Genomic DNA, 1,221 nt, shown 5'->3' with positions numbered 1-1,221 from the left:
ACTTTTAATCAATTTAATGCATCCGTTATGAATAAAAGCATCCATTTATTTATTTATTTTTTTTTTCAAATCAGCATATTAGAATGATTTCTGAAGATCATGTGACACTGAAGACTGGAGTAATGATGCTGAAAATACAGCTGCGCATCACAGAAATACATTACAGTTTAACAGATATTCACATAGAAAACAGCTCATTTAAATGGTAAAAATATTTCAGTTTTCCCTGTATTTTTGATCTAATAAACGCAGCCTTGGCGAGCAGAAGACACACACTCACACACACACACACACACACACACACACACACTCACACTCACACACACACACACACTCACTCACTCACACACACACACTCACACACACACACACTCCGGCGCCTGCACGCCGTCGGGGTGACGTCACCGCGCACAGACTGTGATGGCGGATGTTACAGAGATAGACACAATGAAGCACTTCCACGGCGGTTTCGAGAAAATCGACAAAGAAATGTGCCGTTATCCGCACTGCATCGTCTGGACCCCCATTCCGGTCCTGACGTGAGTAGCGACCGGAGCCGCTCTGTTCTGTTACAACTATAACAGACCAAAGCTGAACTGAGCTCATATAATCCTCACTTAAACATACTTCAGCATACAACACTTCAGCTATAAACACAGATCACTGTTTGCTGTTTGTCATGTTGGCATCTCCAATTGTTGTTATTAGTGCTGTCAAACGATTAATCGCATTCAAAATAAAAGTTTTGTTTACGTAATATATGTATATGTACTGTGTATATTTACATTTAGTCATTTAGCAGACGCTTTTATCCAAAGTGACTTACAAATGAAGACAATAGAAGAAATCAGAATCAACAAAAGAGCAATGATATACAAGTGCTATAACAAGTCTCAGTTAGCCTAATGCAGTACACGTAGCAAAGTATTTTTTTACATTATATAATAAATAAAAAGAAAACAGAATACAAAAAGATTAGAAAAGCTAGTGTTTTTTTTAAAGAATAGAATTAGAATAGAGAGTGCTAGAGTTAGAGGGTCAAATAAAGGTGGAACAGATGTGTTTTTAGTCGTTTCTTGAAGATTGCTAAGGACTCAGCTGCTGGGATTGATTTGGACAGGTCATTCCACCAGGAGGGAACAGTTAATGAAAAAGTCTGTGAAAGTGATTTTGTGTGTCTTTGGGATGACACAATAATACGCCATTCACTTGCAGAACGCA

General features: G+C 38.2%; 1 protein-coding gene across 1 annotated transcript in view; it reads left to right on the top strand.

Annotated features, from left to right (window-relative positions):
* The first annotated feature begins 375 nt into the window (after positions 1-375).
* The window catches only part of LOC107730289 (transmembrane protein 222-like), a 9,962-nt gene continuing 9,116 nt past the window's right edge, over positions 376-1,221 (top strand). Inside the window, exon 1 of the mRNA XM_016541077.1 lies at positions 376-539. Within this exon, the coding sequence (XP_016396563.1) occupies positions 421-539 (119 nt within the window). The 5' untranslated portion in view covers positions 376-420. The remainder of the gene's footprint in view (positions 540-1,221) is intronic.

This window comes from Sinocyclocheilus rhinocerous, unplaced genomic scaffold, assembly GCF_001515625.1.
Source record: "Sinocyclocheilus rhinocerous isolate Xijiao unplaced genomic scaffold, SAMN03320098_v1.1 scaffold1359, whole genome shotgun sequence".
NCBI lineage: Eukaryota > Metazoa > Chordata > Actinopteri > Cypriniformes > Cyprinidae > Sinocyclocheilus > Sinocyclocheilus rhinocerous.
This window is presented reverse-complemented; position numbering and strand designations above follow the sequence as displayed.